Source organism: Staurois parvus, unplaced genomic scaffold (genome assembly GCF_062004578.1).
Source record: "Staurois parvus isolate SC_StPar_1 unplaced genomic scaffold, SC_StPar_1.0 ptg000154l, whole genome shotgun sequence".
Lineage (NCBI taxonomy): Eukaryota > Metazoa > Chordata > Amphibia > Anura > Ranidae > Staurois > Staurois parvus.
The window spans coordinates 5209565-5230419 of NW_028317950.1; the positions used below are offsets into that span (position 1 = coordinate 5209565).

At 40.3% G+C, this 20855-nt stretch overlaps 1 protein-coding gene across 1 annotated transcript; it reads right to left on the reverse strand.

The window, feature by feature from the left end:
• Positions 1 to 5912: 5912 nt before the first annotated feature.
• On the reverse strand, positions 5913 to 13818 carry LOC149463442 (P2Y purinoceptor 4-like). The gene is made up of 2 exons (XM_089675339.1): positions 13643 to 13818; positions 5913 to 8937 (listed from the first exon to the last, which is right to left on the reverse strand). The coding sequence occupies exon 2, from the start codon at positions 8918 to 8920 to the stop codon at positions 7856 to 7858; it is 1065 nt and encodes a 354-aa protein (XP_089531465.1). The 5' UTR covers positions 8921 to 8937; positions 13643 to 13818; the 3' UTR covers positions 5913 to 7855.
• Between the last annotated feature and the right edge of the window lie 7037 nt (positions 13819 to 20855).

The window sequence follows — 20855 nt, forward strand, 5'->3', positions numbered from 1 at the left end:
AACCAATTTGAATCATGAATTTCTTGCAGGGCATGAAGCGACTTTTGTTTTTTTTCCCACAGAAATGCAAATGATGATCCATTCTATGGCTTAAACAGTACCACCATTCAAGAAAGTACAGTGCTGAAAAATGAATTAATAAAAAAAATGTAATTAATTGTTAATGGAACTGGCATCAGGGCAGTATTAAGAGAACTCTTTGCATCCTTTCCGTAACGGATCTCTTGCAGTCACCAGCCTGTGCAGAGCCACTAGATGTTTGACAACTATTTGCATTTCCGTCAACTCCCCTTTGTTTATACTACCTCACCATTCTGTCTGTTTACTGGCCCCATTCACTCTGGTTTCTCACACTTGGAGCATTTCTGGCACCTTTTCCCAGCATCATTTCTCTATGTGAAGTTGTTTTGCACATCAATCCTTCACTCTTATGAAGGAGCATAGCCCCAAAACATGTCAGAGATGATGGGAAGATGGATGGAGTCAAATACAGGACAATCTTAGAAGAAAACCTGTTAGCGTCTGCAAAAAACTTGAGACTGGGGCGGAGGTTCATCTTCCAGCAGGACAACGACCCTAAACATACAGCCAGAGCTACAGTGGACATCCCCAAAAAGACTTGCAGCTGTAATTGCAGTGAACGATGGTTCTACAAAGTATTGACTCGGGGGGCTGAATACAAATGCACACCACACTTTTCACATATTTACTTGTAAAACAATTTAGAAAAAAACGTTTATCATTTTCCTTTCACTTCACAATTATGTGCCACTTTGTGTTGGTCTATCACATAAAATCCCAAAACATACATTTACATTTTTGATGGTAACATAACAAAATGTAGAAAATTTCAAGGGGTATGAATACATTTTCACGGCACCGTGTGCAAGAATGGGCTGATATCAGTCAGGAGGTGGCCTAGAAAGTGACAGCATACCAGGGCGAATTGCAGAGGTCTTGAAAAAGAAGGGTCAACACTGCAAATATTGACTCTTTGGATAAATGTAATGTAATTGTCAATAAAAGCCTTGGACACTTATGAAATGCTTGTAATTATACTTCAGTATACCATAGTAATATCTGACAAAAAGATCTAAAAACACCGAAGCAGCAGACTTTGTGAAAATTGGCATTTGTGTCAATCTCAAAACTTTTGGCCAGTGCTGTAGAGTTTCAGAACACTATGCAATGGCAGCTTTGTAATTTCTACCATATCAGGTTTCCTTTATGAGTGAGGGATGATGTAGATATGAAAGTCATCATAAACCTAGTGTCAGGTATTAGGGATGCAATGGAATAGACACAGCCTTGCTGTGGTATGAGGTGGTATCAAAAAGTTGTAAGACTAGTTTTGTAACACACCAATAGATGGCAGCACAAAGCTGTCCACAATGTCACAGGGAACACCAACCTTCATAAGTCAGTGTGCCAAAATACATTGTCCTGTGTACATCGGGAGCTGTGCAAATGGTTCTATTCTGACCACGTGCGTTACCACGTCTGGTATTTCATCATGGACAGCAAGTTAGAACAAAAAACAAATGTTAAACTTTGAGTTAAACTAGGCAAATCTGCCACAGAGATGTTTGACATGATTTGGCAAGTTTACAGCGATGCTACAATAAGTCATTTGAGGTGTTATGAGTGGCACACGCACTTCAAGAGCAGAAAAACATCACTGGAAGATGACAAGAGATCAGGAAGACCTTCGACGAGCTCAACCCCTGAAAATGACCTCTTCCCAAAGATAAATATCCAGTTGCCGTTTTGACAACATTGAGGAGATCCAGCGATTTGCCCAGTTTCACGCAGAATTGCACATTTGCTCTTTGTTCTAACTTGCTGTTCATGATGAAATAGCAGATGTGGTAAGGCACGTGGTCAGAATAGCACCAGTTGCACAGCACCCAGTGTACACAGGACGATGTCTTTTGACACACTGACTTACCCCAGGTTCACACCTAAGCGTTTTCCGCAGCATTTTGCAGAAACGCACTACAGTCCATTTGACATGATTTCCTATGTGACACGTTCCCATCTCTGCGTTTTCACCTGGTGTGTTTTTTGGAAAGAGGCAGGGACTTTTGTGAACACATAGACTTAGGTTCTATAGACTGCAATGGAAATGTGTTTTAAATCTGTATAGCAACAGGAACAAAAATGCAAAACACATCAAAAACACGGCAAAAACGCAAGTGCAAAAAAGCAACGCAAAACGCACTGCAGAAACAGATCAAACACAAACTGCATAGGTGTGAACATAGCCTTATAACGAATGGTGCTCCCTGTGACTGTGCATGCAGCTTTCTGCTGCTATCTGTTGGTGTGGTACAAAACTAGTCTAGAAACATTTTGATACTGCCTCGTGCATTAGAGCATCACCTATAAAGTGCACTTCCTCCATAAAGCACTGTGAAAAACCTACTGTATTTGGCGACAGTAGATCATAAAAAATTAAGGTAAAGCGAGTGTTTTTTTTTTTCACTTTAGCAGTTGCTTGGTTTAATTGCAGAAGAAATCCACCTATTGAATTTTCTGGTTGTGTGAAGTTTTTCGATAAACATTAGTTGAAAACATGAATGCAACATAATATATGTCTATTTATTTATCATACATATTATTTTTATGCACATTATTTTACAACCTCTTGGAAGTCTGAGGTACACTTATATTATGATACACGGCACAATTTCCAATAGTAGTAATCAGGCACCTTCTTGTCAGATTGGAGAATTGAAACTGTCTATGAGGATTTCAATCTTCTACTTCTCAAAGTACGTCATACAGTTGTGACCAAAATTATTCAACCCCCAATGCTGTAAAGGGGTTTAGGGACTATAGTGTACATTTGGAATTGTATTCAGAATCAAATCCTACAAGGACGTTGTAACTACCCAAATGCAACTAAAATGACATCAATTGTTTATGTAATACAGTAGTAAATGGTTCTTATGTGGTTTCTTCATTGCCACAATTATTCAACCCCTTAAAGACTACCACTCTGAAGAACAGAGGTTCATACAGGTGCTTTCCATCAGGTATTGAAAACACCTGTGGATGTCACCGAGCAGCAATCAAGCATAATAAGCACCAATTAGGCAGCTTTAAAATGACTGTGATACTCAGCTCCTTCTAGACATTTACTGGTGTGGTTACAAACATGGTGAAGGCAAGAGAATGGTCCAGGAAGACAAGAGAAGAGGTGATTTCTCTTCACAGGAAGGGCAATGGCTATAAGAAGATTGCAAAGATGTTAAACATACCAAGAGACACCTTAGGAAGCATCATTCGCAAATTCAAGGCAAAGGGCACTGTTGAAACGCTACCTGGTCGTGGCAGAAAGAAGATGCTGACTTCGACTGCTGTGCGCTACCTGAAGCGTAGAGTGGAGAGAAGTCCCCGTGTGACTGCTGAGGAACTGAGAAAAGATTTGTCAGATGTGGGTACAGAAGTTTCAGCCCAGACAATAAGACGCACACTGCGTAATGAAGGCCTCCGTGCCAGAACTCCCAGGCGTACCCCCTTGCTGTCTCCAAAGAATAAGAAGAGTCGACTGCAGTATGCCAAAAGCCATGTGGACAAACCACAAAAGTTGTGGGATAGTGTTCTGTGGACTGATGAAACAAAATTAGAACTGTTTGGGCCCATGGATCAACGCTATGTTTGGAGGAGGAAGAACAAGGCCTATGATGAAAAGAACACCTTGCCTACTGTGAAGCATGGTGGAGGGTCAATCATGCTTTGGGGCTGTTTTGCTTCTGCAGGTACAGGGAAGCTTCAGCGTGTGCAAGGTACCATGAATTCTCTTCAGTACCAGGAGATATTGGATGGAAACGTGATGCAGTCCGTCACACACCTGAGGCTTGGGAGACGTTGGACCTTTCAACAGGACAATGATCCCAAGCATACCTCCAAGTCCACTAGAGCATGGTTGCAGAGGAAAGGCTGGAACATTTTGGAGTGGCCATCGCAGTCACCAGACTTAAATCCGATTGAGAACCTCTGGTGGGACTTAAAGAAAGCAGTTGCAGTGCGCAAGCCTAAGAATGTGACTGAACTGGAGGCCTTTGCCCATGAAGAATGGGCGAAGATACCCGTAGATCGCTGCAAGACACTTGTGTCAAGCTATGCTTCACGTTTAAAAGCTGTTATAACTGTAAAAGGATGCTGTACTAAGTACTAAGATTGAATGTCACTTGGGGGTTGAATAAAACTGATAATGCTGTGAGCACAGAAAAGACATTTGTGGTTATTTCATTATAACTGTTATGTTATATTTGTCTGACCTACAAGTGCCTCTTTAATGTAAATGTAAGCAAGATGACTGAATGATCAAAAGCAATGTCAAACTGGCCAAAACACTCAATTTCAGTGGGGGTTGAATAATTTTGGTCACAACTGTAAGTGTGTCTCGACTCACTTATCTGTCTAGTAATCCTTTTCAAGTTTATTTGTTGAGTTTTGTATCGATTGCTGTGGGTAATGTTCACATTTCATTTTGAGCCATCCAAACAGTACATTCATATGTTCTTGCTGTTTATAGACTGTACATATACAATATTTACATACTTACATTATTACAATGTAAGCACATTTAAAGAAGAATTGAACTCTGAAAGCGATGCCCCTAAAAATACAGGCAGAGAAGAAAGGTTTTGTCCCTAGTATTGTCTCTGGTCTCCTCAGATGATCTTTCCCAACTACCGACTTACCATTCCTTGTTCTCCATTGTGTCTCTGCCTGTAGGCAGCCATCATGGTAGAGGGAGGACTTTGCTTCCTCATGGTAGAGCCTCCAACAAGGAGAACAGTGAGCAGCGCAGTAGTGACACCAAATTTCTCTCAAAATTTCCTATGACTAGCAGTCAGAGACAGGAGTGCCTAGGCACCCTCACAAATAAAAAGTGCATATTATTTCTTAACCACTTGCCGTCTGCCTGCTGTTTATAAACGGCAGGGCGGTGGCACTCCAGGGGCGGGTAGCCGTTAATAAACGGCACCCGCCTTTTCTAGCTGTGCGCGCTCCTTGGGAGCGCGCAGCACCGCGATCCGGTGCCCACTGTGACACAGTGAAACACCGATGGTCGGACGGGACCTCGTCATGTGATAACTGACAGGCCAATCAGTGATCACATGCAAAGTAGTAAGCAAGATGTCACTTGTGACATCATTGCTTACTACGTGTGAAATCTGTGAATGATCACAGAGGTCACATGGTACAAGGCTATTCACAACAGCCTTGTACCATGTGACAAGGTGTGACCAATCACAGCTCACTCAGTATTTCTCAATGGCTGCAAGAATGCAGACAGAGAGAAAGAGAAATGATTGCTTTTACATCCTAAATGGGTGTAAAATCAATCACTGTAAAAAAAAAAAAATCTTCATCACCCCCCACAAGTAGTACAGTGTCACCATGGTGACACTGTACTGCTAGGGTGACAGTATGTAAAAAAAAAAAAAACATAAATAATATAAAAAAATAAAAATGTAAAAAAAAAGTAAAAAAATTATAATTTTTGGTTATAAACTAATTTGGCTTTTTTTTTTTTTTTTACTAAAAATATAACGGAATAAATTTTGGTCAAGATTTATAATGAAAGATTATTTATTTGCAAAATTTTATAAGAAAAACACTTTTTTTTTTAAATTTTTGGACTTTTTCATTTACATAGCAAAAAAAAATCAAAATCCCAGCGGTGAAAAATACCACTAAAATAAAGCTTTATCTGTCTCAAAAAAATAGTAAAAAATTCATATGGGTACAGTATTGCATGACCGTGCAATTGTCATTCAAAGTGTGATAGCGCTGAAAGCTGAAAATTGCCCTGGACAGGAAGGGGGTAAAAGTGTCCGGACAGGAAGTGGTTAAAATACAATAAAATAAAATATCAATTTTCACGATACTGCATAGACAGTTACCAGCAAATCTTTACTTTGTGCGTTCAGATCGTTTAAAAAAAGTCAGTTGAACCAAGTGTAATATTTCAATTGAACATTCCATTTTTAACTGTTGAATTTTGGACAAATTTGACATTTATCAGATCAACTAAGGCCCTCTTTTACATGGACGGACTGATTGGGTCCGCCTGTAAGTTCTTTAGTCAGACCCGATCGGACCCTCCATTCTCCTCTATGACATGGCAGGTGTAAATGGACAGGTGTCTGTTTACACCAGCCTACATCCGAACCGCTCCATTCCCCATCTGTTTACCAGATCGGATAGCAGTTGGGTGTAAACGGACAGGCGGTCTGTTTACGTCTGACCGTCCATAGAGAACAGCAGGCTGTGTCTGTAACCGCACTGCACAGTGGGGATCAGCAGACAGATTCCCAGCTGAGCAAGTGGACTCCTGGCAGAATCCTCCCCCTGTGAAAGGGGCCTTAGACCCTCTTGTTATGTCTCTGGCAGTCATATCAAGTCTCTGCAGCAATAGCTTTTTAGTCGACTGACACATTGAAAGAACAATATTAAAATGGTGAGTGTATCTGTTCTCCTTTCCTTGCAATAGGAAAATGGATGTTTTGCAGTGTTGTATCTGTCTTTCCTTAAAATGTGTGTTGTGCCTCATCTACTTTCTATTTCATGCCAGTTGACAGCAGAGGTAAAGTATATTTAAATCTAGAACTTTCATTTTTTTTTTCTTTTAGATAGAGCAGAAGTCTCCTTTTTTTTTCTTGCCTTTCTAAAGTAAGGGCAGTCCCCTCTTAGTGTCTTGGTTTAGGTCCCTTTTACACTGGTCCAGTGCACTTCTACAATGTAGGTGTAGCACTGTGTACCCCCGGGTTTGGTGCAGGATAACTGCGCTTTGCCAAAGACATCTATTACATGAAGAGGTTTTTGAGCATTTTCTGAACGCCCACCAAATGTCCCGCAGGACTTTTGGTGCTCTTTCAGAAAATACACCAAAACCACCCGATATAATAGACGTCTTTGGCCAGGCGTAGGTAATCTGCAACGAACCTGTGGTTACACTGCACTGCACCTGCGCTATGGATGAAGCGCACTGGATCAGTGTGAAAGGGGCTTAAAATATATATCTTCTTTTCCTTTTTCTGTGACAACTATAAAATTGTTGGATTGCTAATCACTTTTCTTCCCCTGTGATAATGGTTACCAGGACAAATATAGAAGGTGAATTTTCCCACTGGGGACACAGACAGCAATAAACACCTAACAGAGGTTCTAACCTTAGCCTTATCTAAAAATTTAAAATGGTATAGCTTCAAATTATCCAAGTGAACCCTTGCAAGGACCTGCATAGGTAAAACAGAGGTTCATTTTAGCACATTAGCCAATTATTAAGCATATGTTTATTTCTTTGGTTCAAATCTGCTCAGCTTAAACATGCTGAGGTGGAGCCACTCCCTAAAACGTAGTTTTTGGATTTTTATGTTCACAGAATGGGTTGTATTTTTATGACATTGTTAAGTAGAGTTCTTGTGCAATAGGAAACTTAAAAAGTATCTGGGCTCCCATGGCTGACCTCCTTCTGAATATGCTAGTTGTCTCTGGCTTCAACACTTTCAGTTCCTGATCCAGAACCAGAAAGTTCTGAAGAAAATGATCAGGATGATATACAGGCAGCTAATATTTTCATAAGGAAAACCCACATAATTCCTTAGCTCGATATTTTTCTGACTCTCTGGTCAGACACTGGTTTATGGTCAGTGAGGTTGAGTATTGGCACTGCTCTAGACCCATATGCAGCTGGAGATACAGAGATTTTCAGGTTCCAAATAAGGCTTCTGAAAGAGGTAATTTGCTGCTTGATCAATTGCCCTTAAGAGGTTAGTAGTTGATTTAGCTTACTGAGGTTTTTTGGTTTTGACTGGACTTGATCTTTAATCAGTGCTCATTTTTCCCATCCAACTGACCCTGATAACCCTGTCTCTGTGGTGCTCATAGTTGGAAGAGGAACAGGGTGATTTCCATCTGATGGAGCCTCAACTGGTTTATCATGAACATAGTCTGTGATGTTCCTCTCGCGTCGCTTTTGTAGAAAAGTACACCAACTTGTGAACGTGCTTTTAAATCTGTCAGAAGCATAACAGTATAGTATGGGATCCAAACAACAATTTGTTCCTGACATCATCCAAGTGATATAATAGGCAACTTCAACATTTTCCAACAAAGAACACAAATCTGAAAAAAACAATGTGACGGTGACGCCCATGGTCCTGGTGATATGGACTGGAATGTAGCAAATAATGAATATTATGAGAGAGACAAAGATTGTCTGCACTGACTTGGACACCATAACTTTGCTGAGGGTGTTCATTGGGTTGACTTTGAGGATGTATCGACTCAGTAGAGTATAGCACACCAAAGTTATGGTAAATGGAATGAGGAGACCAGTGAAGAGGATGGTCCAGTTCCAGATGAAAAATAAAATTGCTTGTTCGGTTTGATGAAAACTGAGACATTTTGTAACCCCGTGGACATCGGAAGTTTTAAGGACAAAGAAAAATGGAATACCTTGGCATAGCAGACAACCCCAAATGAAGAGGCAAAGTTTTTTTATGAATGGTTTTCTGGTCAAGGCTGGTCTTTTGACATTGTGAGCAACAGAGAGATATCGGTGAATACTGATTATGGTGAGGAAGTAGATGCTTCCATACATGTGAGTGCTGAGCAAGAAGACCTTGAACTGGCAGAAGAACAGTCCAAAGGTCCAGTGGTCAGTGAGGGAGTAGATAATGATCAGAGGAGCTGCTGGGGTGATGATGGCATCAGAAATGGCCAAGTTGAACTGCAGAATCACTGTAGAGTTCCATTGTTTTACCTTGAACCAAAATATCCATAAACTGATGCAGTTCAGCACAAAGCCAATGAAGAAGATGAAGCTCAAGAAGATGGGTATGAAGGGGTTAATTGGCTGTGGCTGACAGCCAGTGAAATTCCCAGAAGAGTTCAACATCCCAAAAAATCTGTAAACTGAAAACCAATAAGAATTTTACATGTAAGGAAATAATGTTTCAATACCTAAACAAATACATCTGCTTTAAATGCAGCCATAAGTTTCAAATCACCTTTGAAACAATTTTTCTGATATCTTACCTACTGTATAAACTTTTGGCCACAAAATATTAAAGCAGACCTATAGCTAAAGAGATTTCCCTATCTGAATCCCCCTGAAGCAACATTCATCTGCTAATCTGGTTATGGCTTCCTCCAGCACCTAGGCATTAGCCATGGATTCTATGCCCCTGAAGGGAGGATCACTGATCAAGCAGAGCTGCTGATTGGGTGGCTCTGTCTGAACTTGCTACTGAATCCTAAAACGAATTCAGCCACCACATCTACAGACTGGTAACAGTGGCATGCAGAGGGTGGGGTTAAGGGTCCAATAGCCCAGGGCATCCAGGAACAGGACTGACACCCCACTGCTGCCAGACACACCTCTTAACCATTCTACTGCAGCCACTCACTGCCACTTTGTCTCTAGAGACCAACTGTCAGATGACCTGCCATCTGACACACTGACATTAACATATGAAGAATCTGAACAGGACAGGACCATTTCCACAGTGAGTAAGGGCACAACTTCTTATAGCCTCTGATGAAACTGATCAAGCAACTTCCTTGACTACTCATGCCCTCATATATTCCATTGTGGACCTGGATTGATAAGTATACTCATTTGCTGCTGATGGGTGTTCCTTCATTGACTTATTCATTCTTACATTGCCTGTGTCATAGGCTGCAGTTGGCTGGTTTACCTGCACCTATTAAGCATCCAATATGGAGGACTCTATTTATGTATGGAATTGAGGGAGGCTTGGATAGACTGCTGGACAGAGAGTACACTTATTTTATGAATATTATGCCTACATGATGGATCCAAGGTTTATTTTTGGTAATTAACAGCTGAGTCTAGCCTTATCCTTGGAAGCCCATGGCTTGCAATATCATTTCTATGCTGATGACACTCAGATCTATCTTTCTACCCCTCAGCTCACTCAGTCTGCTCACAGATCACTAATTTACTAACAGACATATCAATATGGATGTCACACCACATCCTCAAACGCAGTCTATCCAAAACTAAGCTCAAAACAGTTTCTCCCCCCTTGTGCCTCTTCCCCGACTTCTCTGTCAGGGTTAATGGCACAACTATCAGTCCATCCACGCCAGGGTGCTGGGTTAACCCTGGACTCTCCTTTTGGCTCCTCATCCAATTGCTGTCCAAATCCTACTGCCCTAACCTCTTCAAAATATGCTCCTTCTTAACCAACAACACCACAGCTTCTAAGTCACGCCCTGGTTATCTCTTGCTTTAACTATTGCAACTCTCTCTTCGTTGGCTTACCTTTATATAGGCTATCCCTCTTCAGTATAGTGCATTTTGTAGCCCATTCAAATGAATAGGCTGTCAAAACGCAATGCATGGAAATGTGCTCGAATTGCACGGGGGCTCCTTACAATCAAGGAGCTGGCAGTGGGTACCACCAAACCTCTGCATGCCACTAACTGGTAAGCTGCAATATTTTATATTTTTATTCTTGGGTTTAGATATACTGTAAAGGGTCTAAGGAAATGGATCTTTTCAGTGATATTTTAGATATACTTACATGTAAAAGAGATCAGCCTAATCAAGCACAGCACTAGCTGTGTAGCCGATATGTTAAGCAAGGAGGCCTAGTAATTGTAAATAGACTGTTATTTCAAGTGACTAATCTACAAATCAATATATTTATTAAAAACACATGAATATGGAAGAACAAGCATGTAATAATTGGAAGGTCACATGAAAATAATTTAGGGTAAACACTACAAAAATACATTTTAAAAATGATATGCCCAACGAACAAAATTTTAGAGTAGGGTTAAGGGTTAAGTTATAGGCATTATAGGCACCTTCCAACTTTCTAAGATAAGAATAAGGGACACCTTTAAGCACAAAGTGTGTAGTCAAAATTCTCACCTCTGCCACACCTCAGCTATGCAGGCTGTTAAGAATGAAGAAGGAGAAAAAAGGATTGGGTACACCTACAAGTGCTTTTTCTAGTTTTAATTTGTACTGGCCTTTCAAAATAACAAATGCAATCTCGAGGTTTAGTGAAGTATGACAGTTCTGGTAGTTAAACAGTACTTTTTATAGAGGACTAAACAGGGCTTTTTTTGTTGGAGAACTCATCCCTCCCCGGGTTTGTGCAGTATGCTGGGCTTCCATGTCATGATATTCAGGATCGGCATCAAGAGGCTGTGGCTTGTGGGGCTGGGTGGCCTCATGACCAGAGCCTTGCAAGGAGGGGTGATCATTTGCTGTTGGGTCTCACTGGGGTAGTGGAGCTGGTCAAATTGATTGTGCAGGTACAGCAAGTAATGCATATCTTGTGTCCTCTCTGGAACTGCTAAGTGACCAAAAGAATGCTTAGTAACTCCACCTACACAACTAGTGCTGGATGGAGGTGCCGGTACCCTTGCATTCTGGCTGAATAAAAATTCCCTGTGTCTTTCCATCAGACCAAAAAAAAGGAACAACTGAGTAGAAAAGAGGGATTTAGTTTCAAGAATGGGATATTACTTTTAAATGAGGGACACTTGGGAGCCACGGTATGTGTTAGGTGAAAGAAAAGAAAAACAAACATCTAGCTCATCCCTGCAATATATTTACATTTCTCTTTGTTGATCCCGAAAAATGCTGCATGTTCAACGCTGTGTAAAAATAACATTTGAAATGCCAGAATTTTTGTAACCTCCCATTTTAGCTGACAGGACAGGACCTTTGCTGCTTTGAATCCCAACCAAACTTCTTGAAACTGTGGCTTTTTTGCAGAGCTACAAACCTCAGCTATCTTTTTTGTGTGTAGTTGTGGAGATACTCTGAGACACTCTGAGGTCGGTGAGGCTTAATGACTATCTAGGTCAATTTTGTAGTCTAGAAGTCATCAGGATCCTTAACAGCCTCACTAAATGGGACCTCTTCCACCCCCAGATCCCATAGCAATCATGTGGGCTGTTAGGACTATAATTACACCACCAAAGCTAAGGTCTTCATCCAAATTTGTCAATTCCATTTTTTTACTGGAATAATGAAGAGGGTGTAAAATATTACTCAGAGGTGAAAATCTAGAAATGTCAAATTGTGTTGAGGATTTGACAAGTTTTGCAGCTTGTCCAGATGCCAGAAGGTCACTCTCTCTGAAAATTGTGAGGGACCAAAGCCTCCTTTTTTTCAATCAGAGCAAGTTGGAGGACAGGACGCCTCTGAAGAAACTTCACACCGATTTTAACATTCATACTGCACAGTAAAAAAATATATACAGTACATTTTTTACTAATGCTGGATAGTTAAAGCAACTAAATAGAAGACCTCTTTGTTTAAAGTATAGCAGCTGTATTTTCATACAGCTGTCCTATAATAAGTTCCCCTAACCCCCTGAATTCTGCCTGCTGAAATACTTACCTTCAACCAGAATCCAGGGATCTTCACTGTGTGGCTCTGCACAAAACCACACAGTTTTTCCTTAAAAAATGGCCATTTCATACTGTGCAGGTACACTGCAGTCACAGGCTAATGGGTAAGCCATACTCCGTTACTGCACGAGGCTTTCCCATCGGAATGATCGGGTCCAAGGCATGCATATGCAGTACTTTTTTTTAGTATCGTGCAGGGAAAAGGCTGGGCAGCTCTGAGCGGGGCTGCAAAATGATCACAGGTTTGGGGATGAAGGTCAGTAAGACATGGTAAGACCAGGAAAAAATGTACCAAAAATACCATACAGCAGGCAGAGGGTCAGAGCAGTTTCATTTGGCTCCAAGGGCAATATTAAAAATATACAAATCAGTTAAATATGTTCGGAGGATGTCTTAGGGCTCGTTCACACTTGACTGTTTTACCAATGCTTGCCAAACACCCCTATAAAACGCCTATAATGAAGTTTAAATGGTGTTACCGCTCCGCAAACGCCCAGCAAACCACGTCGCAAACGCCAGCTAGGCGTTTGCGGAGTGGCACCATAGACTAGAATAGGAGGCTTCAACGCCTCCTGACTCGACCAAAGGCGTCTGTTTTGCTGCGATGCTAATGCTCCCGTTAGAACAGCACCATGTGCTGCAATGTGCAGAATTGTCCAAGGCGTTTGGGAAGCGGTAAAAACGCTTCCCAAACGCCTCTCTGCCTCCTGCACACAACACTAGTGTGAACGTAGCCTTATATCTGCACAAGGTGTTAAGGGACAGTGCAATTTTTACAGACAGCATACATTGGTAGCGCATATTTGGCTGTGAAATTTTTATTTTTAGAAGTTCTTTTAAGGCAAGGACTGATGTGAATACACAGTTTGTAAAGCACTTTGGATATTGTCAGCTCTATATAAATGCCTGTAATAAATACATTTGCAGGGAGCTCAGTTCTGAAATCTACAGAATTGTGCCTCAGACTCATGGTAGTGGCAAATAGGAACCTCACCCCTATTGGGATATTTTTTGCTTTTGTGTACTCCATTTTCACTCCTAGAATGATGACTTTAATCAACTAGCAAAATTACTTTTTTTTTCTAAATTTAGCTTATTTAAATGAAGATAAAGCCAGATTTTTTAACAATTAAAAATCTTTCAGTGATGGGTGAAAATTAAAGAAAGAGGAAAGGTTTGGAAAAACTGAATGAAAATGTAAAAATCACGACTCTCTTACCTGTTCTCTCAGTAGACGTGCAATTCTGAAAAGTGTCACCAAGGAACTTTGCCTATAAAGTGTATGGCATCGGTTGTTTTCCAGTAAGTAACTATGGTACATCCTCTGTGTTTTCCTCTGTGTGGTAAGAGCTTGGATTGAGTAAGCAAGCACGCGGTAACAATCGAGAATTTATACATTGTATTTAGGAGGAAGTGAGAACCAAACAAATTAAAGATTCTAAGAAACAGTACAAGATTCAGTTTATTCGTATTGGCAACATATGTACTTTGGCACGTTGACTAGTTAAAAATCCACAGAATCCAGTGCACCATGAAATTAAACAGTCATTGGTTCCATGCTGAATTACTGATGGATGGAGCCAGAAAGAGTCCAAAATGTCTCCAGCATACCATTAAAATGCAAACTGGGGATATTTCGGGGCTACTGAAGACTGTGTTTAAGGAAGGGGTCCACAGTGGCCACGAAACATCCCCATTTGTATCTTAAGAATGTGCTGGTGGCATTTTTGTAGCTTGGTTAAAGTCACAGTTAGTCAAACATTTAAAGGGAACTCTAATGGTTCTGGATCAGTTTTATGTTATTTTTAATACAGCTTGTTCTATAAATTTAAATATATGTATATAGTTTAAAATACATGTATAAAATCTTTTGTTTTACCATTAAAATGTTTATACATGGCACATAATTCTAATAGAATTACAGATTATCTAAATTTTTAGCCATCTATTTTCAGTCTCCCTGGTCTTTCTGAAAGCTTGAATAAAGTCATTCAATAAATAAAAATATTACAATATAAACCAGCGCAAAACACAATTAATAAATAATAAATCTATTAACCAATCTATTAACAAACAGTTATAAGTGAAATGCTGCTGTGCATAGGTGTATAAACCAAAACAAATATTACAATATAAACCAGCGCAAAACACAATTAATAAATGATAAATAAATATAAAATAATTTTCAAAGTCCAGTGGTGAAAATAGGTGACCACAATACCGTGACACAAAATTCTAAAAAAATATATATATAAAAGTCCAGTGATCTAAAAAAACTTTCTTAAAAAATATAATAAACTTCAGTGGTTCAAATAATTCTTCCACCATCCACCAGTGACAAAAACCAACATAAACCGCACTCACCAGATATTGGTGAGTAAAACACCTTTCAGGATTATTTAGGGCTCCTGGACCCCCTTTGAGGACTCCTCTATTTTCCACCTCAAACCTATGGGTGATTCTTCAATCGTCTCCTCGCCACACCACCAAGTTCCAAAAGGGAGAAAAAAAACTAATAGTGTGATACTGTTATACCCCTTTTATAATTAATTCATGCCAAACCACTCACATTTCAAAGGATAAAAACCAGCATTTATTTAAGGACATCATACGAATTTTCGAGTAACAAATACGAATTTCCACAGCTCCTAGGAACTCACAGCCTTGTATACAGCAGGATGACAGCCTCCATAACAAATGAACCTTCTTACGAACTTTCTTACGAACTTAATTGTGTTTTGCGCTGGTTTATATTGTAATATCAATAAATAAAAATAAATGAAAAAGAACTTCACCCAAAAGGGGAAGTTCCACTTGTTTACATCCTCTCCTCTTCGGCTGCCACATTTGGGACTTTTTGGGGGGAGAGTGGGTTTTGACAGGTACCTGCTCCCACTTCCGGTCAGACATACATCGGTGATCTCAGCTGGAAGTTCACCCTCCTCCTTCCTCCACAGCCTTCTGGGACTGTGGGACCATTCACAAAGCACAGTGTGCATGCCCAGTATGAAACCAGCTGTGAAGCCAAAAGGCTTCACTGCCGGTTTCCCATACTGAAGACTCCAGCACCTGCACCCAAAGCCGATTGAAGAATTGGCTCGGGTGAGGACATCACTGGATCCGTGGACAGGTAAGTGTCCTAATATTAAAAGCCAGCAGCTCCAGTATTTGAACATGCTATTATTTTTTGGTGAAGCCTGAAGCTCCGCTTTAATTAAATATAAATAAATATAATTATGTACATGGTGTTACAGAACTGTACGATTTTCACAGACTATGTCAGCGCCAGTGCATATTTGCTGACAAGAACGTGCAGTTTGAAGAGCACTTTGAAATTTTCAGCACTATAGAAATGCCTATAATAAATTCCTCATCCCTATTAGGTTTTTTTTTGCCTTTGTGTATTTCATATGCATTTATTATTTTTGTCCAAAGGAGCCTGTAAAGCATTGCACCAGTGATCAGTAGATCATTGATGCCATGCAGGTCTCCTGCAGACCTGTCAAAATATTTGCTTGCCGTACAGGAAAGCAGATCTACTGACAAGAAGCTTCAATGAACTACCATGGTGGCCCACAGCGTGGTGGTAGTTTTTTGATAACTCCAAGCCCACAGCTGCTAAGGCTGCCAAGACTTGTAGGCACTTATTAACAGTGAATGAGTGACGCGGCCCTGTGGGTGGAGCCCACATGGAACAGGATTCCAAAAGAATTACAGATTCCCTAAAGTAGTAGCCATCTATTGTGAGTCTCCTTGGTCTAGTTAAAACTTTGAATTAGGTCATCCAAGAAAAGATCATTCACCCATGTGTTTAAATGTCACCTTGAGCTTTTGCGCTTTGTAAATAACAAGCTTTTTACAATAGGAGGTAAGAAGTATAGCCTATATTATCCATTCATTTTTTTTTACTCTCTATAGTGTGTTGAATAATTTTTATTTCTGTCTGTGGCCCTCATTTCCTGTCCTCGTAATATCTGTTGGGGGATTGTGTGTCACAGAATAGAAAGGCATGAAACCTTCCCCGTTCTACTGAAAATGTGTTTTTGTGTCCTCGTAGAAGTGTGGGGAAATCTCCCCAATAGGGGTTGCAATAAAACCATAACCATGGCCCTAAGGCTCTGACCTTTTCCTGTTCTACCCAAAACCAAATTAATCAGTGGGGAAGGATAAGAACCACTATGGGTTCTTTGTTTCTTCTGACTTCATTTGAAAGATTTCCCTTTATAATATAAATGACACCCACTGACACTGGGATTGGAAATTAGGGGCATGGGGGTCATTAGGACAGTAAGGAACATACAGACATTCTAATGTTTCCTCACAATATTAAAATTTTTATTGAAATTTTAAGAAGTAAGAGGAAATTGCCTCAATAAAGCCACATGCAGCAATAAAAATGTGATGGGAGTTCTAACAATTCTCCACTCTATCCAAAACAAAAACAAAAATGTCATAGTTGGAGTTTGCCTTCTCCCAGCACCCCTTACCCCCCTCTATTTCTGTATTCTGCATTTTTTATATTATGAAAAAACAGCACTATTCACTCATTTTTAAATATAAGTGCATCCAGCTGTGCATCAACAAATAATTTTTTAAAAAGTGATTTAATATATAAAGATATGTAAACCCTAAATAAAGTAAAGTCACCTATGTGTAGCATGTGACATTCAAATAATGTGGATTTCCTAAACCTGGTTATACACGTATGTGATGATACTGCGAACTGAAAACTGTGTGACTACAGGTCTGGACACTTTAAAAAAAAAAAAAACGTAGGAATTGCCATTAACCATTCTGCTTTAATATTTACAGTGGTGATAGCCTTTCTAGATGTTCACTACTAACAGAGATTAAGATGGCTCCTAACATACTGCGGTGTTCTGTTCCAGACCTCACCTCTTGTTAAAGTGTTAGTAAACCCAGGACCCTGCATTCATTATATCTGGTCTCCCACAGTACACACAACATTGAAATGCAATTATCTTAGTAAATATAAACTGCTAAATACCCTTTCTCATCAGCAGAATGAGCAGTCTTGTGACTTCAGCAGAGCACTGGTTAAAGCCTGTAGGAGAAGTTTTCGTTCTGCTCTTGGCATTCCTGGAAGCTGTTGTGCAGGCGGGAATGGGAATTTTGAAAGGATTTTAGCGTTTTTAACATTCTATACATGTAAGCAGGGGCGGACTGACCATTCGAGCACTCGGGCAATGCATGAGGGCCCGGGGTCAGTAGGGGCCCCATGAAATGCCCCTGGTACCTTTTTTATAGGCTTTTTTGAGTGTGGGCAAGGACACAGGGGCCGTATGATCCCCTATTGCCTGGGGACCCCATGAGTTGTCAGTCTGCCCCTGCATGTAAGCACAACCAATAAAAGTCTAGATATACTTATGTGACATATTACACTATATGGTTATCCTCTCTCTTCCATGGGTGTGTACCTGTGATTGGCTGGGGGAGTATATATATCTTATCTGGCATTTGGAAATTACGTTGGAGGATGTAATGAAGGAGTGGCGAAAATTGAATAAGGCTTTTTGATCACATGTTGATGGTAAGAGTATTCACTCTAGCCACATAGAAGTGTTCACGGGAGTAATGTTTTTGTTGGAGTGTACACGGAGTGCTACACTATAATCAGGTGTTCTCACGCAGTGTTTATATTATGTTTTTCACAATTTTTTCACATGTATATATTGTTACACTGAGGATAATACACTATGGTAGTTTCTGTTTTTTTTTTTTTTTTTGAGGTTCACTGCGATATTGGATTTAATTTCAATTTTTGGAACATTACTTTGAAGATTGCTGGAAAGATTTGATTGACACTAAAAAGGATTTATGATTTAAAAATCCTGAAATTGCCAGCTGGTGTCAGTATGGAACCATCAAGCGTTGTGACATCAAAGCCCCTCCCCTACGCGTTAAGCCACCGGTCACGTGGCTTCATCAGGGGGAAGGATTCATATATTATTTTGACACGTATTATTAATAGAAGCAATTGGAAGTACATATTATTTATATTTAGTCATTTTAAGTGAAGTGCGGCACAATTTTGGTATTTAGTACTTTTTGTCTGAGTACTTTGTGTATCCTATAAGTCAGGTCTACGCGTTTCATGGGTGTTACTGCTTCTTCAGGACCAAAAATGATTTCTTGAATGGATGTGCAGTTTAGAAATTGTATAAAAAAAATTATCTAAGTAAATAGAAAAAGAAAAGAACAAACAATAACCAACATACATATTTACCAATACAAATAATCACAAGTGCCTGATCTGTGTTATATATGAAATACTTCAAGAGCGCCCTTCCCTTTCACACTCGTGACCTTCTGTTACTCAAGGTCACAGAACAGTATGATCTTTGATCCAGCATTGCAATTTTTCTGTAGACTCCACCTCTCTTTCATAGTTCCAGAGGTATTTAGTATGACTCCACTTTAAATCAGAACATCATGTAAGAAAGGGTATTAGATGTATTAGTGTAATATTGCTTTTTAATTGGCTCAGAAAAGGAATAAAACCGCACATACAGTTTAAAAGTGCACCACAGACAAGGCTGCATATAAGGTTGCACAGGCGGCCCCCCGGCAGGGAAGCTATACACAAGGGTTGCCACTATTTCCCTTTAATATGAGATTGTGCCTTATTTTAATACATGTCCTACCGGCCTGCCTTGATAATAAACTAGCCGGCTAGGACTTGGGAGATCCCAGGTGATGTCAAGAGGGGACTCAGGGGAGGATTTCAGCTTATCCACTGCAATCAAGTCTTCATCCCTTTCTGTGTTGGTGATGGAGTGCAGTGGTTGAGATGATGGAGAAGCAGGCTAGAGAGAGAGCGTTTTGCCTCCGCCGTAATGAATGCGGAGATGGTAGGAGCTGCAAGAAGTGTCTGTGCAGTGCATAGCCTGTGCCCCCTTTCATAACAGTTACTGTAATGCTACCCATATTGCTGTCCTTATAACAGGGTGAGCGTAACATTACACTTATGCAGCATAAGGATCGGCTTACTGTCATCATGCTAAAAGGACAGCAATATAGGTAGCATTACAATGACTGTTATTCAGTTAGTTCCACAGTAGCCAATGCGCTAAAAAGTAATCTGTGATGAATCGCTTTTTAGAGTGCGGCCATGGTCAGACATTCAGGAGGCAATCCTGTCACCTCCTGGATGCCTGTGTGTATGTGTATTTTATTTATTACATAGTTAGTCTGGCTGAAAAAGGACAAAAGTCCATCCAGTTCAACCATGAAAAAAAAAAAGTTATAATCCTACACCCACAGTTGATCCAGAGGAAGGCAAAAAACCCCAGGAAAGCATGATCCAATTTGCTCCTGCTGGGAAAAAAATTCCTTCCTGATCCCCCGAGAGGCAATCGGATATTCCCTGGATCAACGTTACCTATAAATGTTAGTATCCAGTTATATTCTGTGTATCCAAGAAAGAATCCAGGCCTTTTTTAAAGCAATCCACTGAGCTGGCCAGAACCAACTCTTGAGGGAGTCTATTCCACATTTTCACAGCTCTCACTGTGAAGAAACCTTTCCGTGTTTGGAGATTACATTTCTTTTCCTCCAGATGTAAAGAGTGCCCCCTTGTCCTCTGTGATGACCTCAGGGTGAATAGCTCTACACCGAGTTCACTATATGAACCACGAATGTATTTATACATGTTGATCATATCCCCCTTAATCTCCTCTTCCAAAAAGCAGTTTATAACCACTTGACCTCCGGAAGATTTAGCCCCTTTCGTGACTAGGCCTTTTTTTGCTATACAGCATTGCGTTACTTTGACAATTGCGCAGTCATGCAACTCTGTACATAAATTACATTTATGTAATTTTTTTTCCCCACAAATAGAGCTTTCTTTTGGTGGTATTTGATCACCACTGTGTTTTGTTTGTGCTGTAAAAAAAAAGGCTGACAATTTGGAACAATAAAACAAAACAATATTTTTTGCTTTCTGTTAGGCTCAGTTCACACTAGCTTTGTCAGCAGCGTCAGACAAGCGTTTGGGAAGCGTTTTTAATGCTTCTCAATTGCCTATGAAAATTCTGCACATGGCAGCACACAATGCTGTTCACACTGAAGCGTTAGCAACGCGGCATAACTGACGCCTCATGTCCAGTCAGGAGGAGTTGAAGCCTCCCATTCAAGTCTATGGTGCCGCTCTGCAAACACCTGGCAAGCGTTTGCGGTGCGGTTTCGAGGTGGTTGTGGAGCGTTAATACCATTTAACTTCATTATAGGCTTTTGTGGTGCGGTTTTAACACTTGGCAAACGCCTATCAACCGCCTCAAAACCACTCACGGGGTGTTTGGGGAGCATTTGAGGAGCGGTAAAAACGCTTCCAAAATGCCTAACACCTGTCAAACATTATAGGGGCGTTTGGCAAGAGTACAAATAAAGTCAAGCGTGAACAAGCCATTATC

Excerpts from the sequence above, each read along its gene's own strand:
- LOC149463442 (XM_089675339.1), bottom strand. The coding sequence starts at position 8,920 with ATGTTGAACTCTTCTGGGAATTTCACTGGCTGTCAGCCACAGCCAATT.